We start from the raw sequence: 1,780 nt of genomic DNA, 5'->3' as shown, positions 1-1,780 counted from the left end.
TTCCAAAATCGTCCACATTGTATACATCTGTATTTAGCTGTACACCGAAAAGACATGCAACTTCTTCATACGATATTTCGTCGTTCTGCCGCATGCTGTGTATTTGATCCAATACTTCACGCAAGCGATTACGAGTAAACCTTTTGGCGGCATGAGCTTTTATAAGTAACAACAGATTTTCCTTAGTATTCCAATAAAATGGATATCGGTTCTTGTCGAAATACTCTATTATGCGTCGAATAATAGCAATAATAATATCAATCTATGTTTCCTTAGATTGCTGAGGTCTTTTTTTGTTTCTTAAGTTGGCAAAATAAAATTTTACTAAAACAACTTTTGTTACAAAACAGCATCTCATAATCACAAAATAGTTTAGGAAGAATTAGCCTATGTATGAACTCATTAGATGTGCTTGCCAAGCTTTCCACTTTCAAACTGCTGTTCCTTCCAAAGTGAGCGGCAGTCGTCAATTATAAAATCATAAAACAGCGAGATGACAGGAACTGTAGCCAAATGCCATAAGGCGTGTGCGTCTATAAGCCACAAAATTGGTGGGAAGTCCAATAGCTCTAAACTCATAGACATGCCGAATAAAATATAGAAGCGGATAATTTTACGGTAATATGCACGCCGATGTCGTTCCAAATAACACCAAACAAACCATCCCAGTGCGGAGATTATACCAGTAACAATATTTGTCGTCATATTTAAAGAGTAACTAAATTTGCCTAAGCTCAGGTACGCAAAGTAATTTACAAAGAACGAGAGAAATATCAATGAAATTAAGCCTCGTAATATGAGCGACTGCCGGTATATCATCCGCATAACCATACAATAAAGTGACACGAGTACAATACTGTAAGCGAAAGCGTAATCCATTAACTCTGTCACAGGAAAATCTCTTGTATGAAAAACTGTCGACCATATCCAACCATTAATACATACAAATGAGAAAATATGCCACAACTTATAGCATGAACTATCCGGACGCACCTCAGTACGAAAGCGTCGTAGCATGCGAATGTGAACAACCAAATTACAAATAGAAAACAACACCGAGGCTGGTTCTTGAGTACCAAGAAAACGGAGGAATGGCCACTTTCCATAAAACTGTGGTACGTCCCAACCGCGTTCTGCAAACGCATCCACTGTGCGCCACATACAACCATATTGGCATTCATCCGCACAGTTCCAAGCAAACGCTTTGTCGAATATCGACTGTTGATAATATTTAACGGCCTGCTCCTGAAGCTCTACGCCATCTGCACTACAATTTTGCCGTTCGCAGTTTTGTCTACAATTGTGAAAGAATTGTGTACGATCTCCAATAGAGCCGTGGCAACCTAATACTAAGAACGCAAGTACTAAAAAATATATATATGGTAACACTGAACTAGACATGATAATAATTATTTTAACTATTTTCCAAAAAACTAAGCTCGTACCACTTTGTTTTAAGCATTATTCCACTCTTTTTCCAAATCTAAGCCCTGTACTATTAATCCTTTCACAATATTGGTTACAATACCGCCAGCAGCGTACTCGCCGTTGCTGAAGAATGGCAAATCCTGCGTGCCAAATACGCTGCAGCGTCCGCGTTGCGGAATCTTGATAAACGATGGATACTTCGTGCGTATTACACCAAAAGGCATGAACTTCGAAAAATCCAATATTATTGAACAATCGAAAGCGCTAGCTTTATACCTTAAGCTCACGAGCAAGGGACCAATTATTGGATCATTTCGTAATATTTCCATTAGATAAACACGTATTAATTCAA

The 1,780-nt window shown here is 38.4% G+C and overlaps 1 protein-coding gene across 1 annotated transcript; it reads right to left on the bottom strand.

Annotated features, from left to right (window-relative positions):
* Positions 1–342: 342 nt before the first annotated feature.
* LOC118750432 (post-GPI attachment to proteins factor 3-like) lies at positions 343–1,473 on the bottom strand. Its single transcript, XM_036485153.1, has one exon. The coding sequence runs from the start codon at positions 1,399–1,401 to the stop codon at positions 403–405; it is 999 nt and encodes a 332-aa protein (XP_036341046.1). The 5' UTR covers positions 1,402–1,473; the 3' UTR covers positions 343–402.
* Between the last annotated feature and the right edge of the window lie 307 nt (positions 1,474–1,780).

The sequence above is a fragment of the Rhagoletis pomonella genome, unplaced genomic scaffold (genome assembly GCF_013731165.1).
Source record: "Rhagoletis pomonella isolate Grant_MI unplaced genomic scaffold, Rhpom_1.0 Rhpom_scaffold_00237, whole genome shotgun sequence".
Classification (NCBI taxonomy): Eukaryota; Metazoa; Arthropoda; class Insecta; order Diptera; family Tephritidae; genus Rhagoletis; species Rhagoletis pomonella.
Note: the sequence above shows the minus strand (reverse complement) of the source record. Positions and strands in the feature narration are given on the sequence as shown.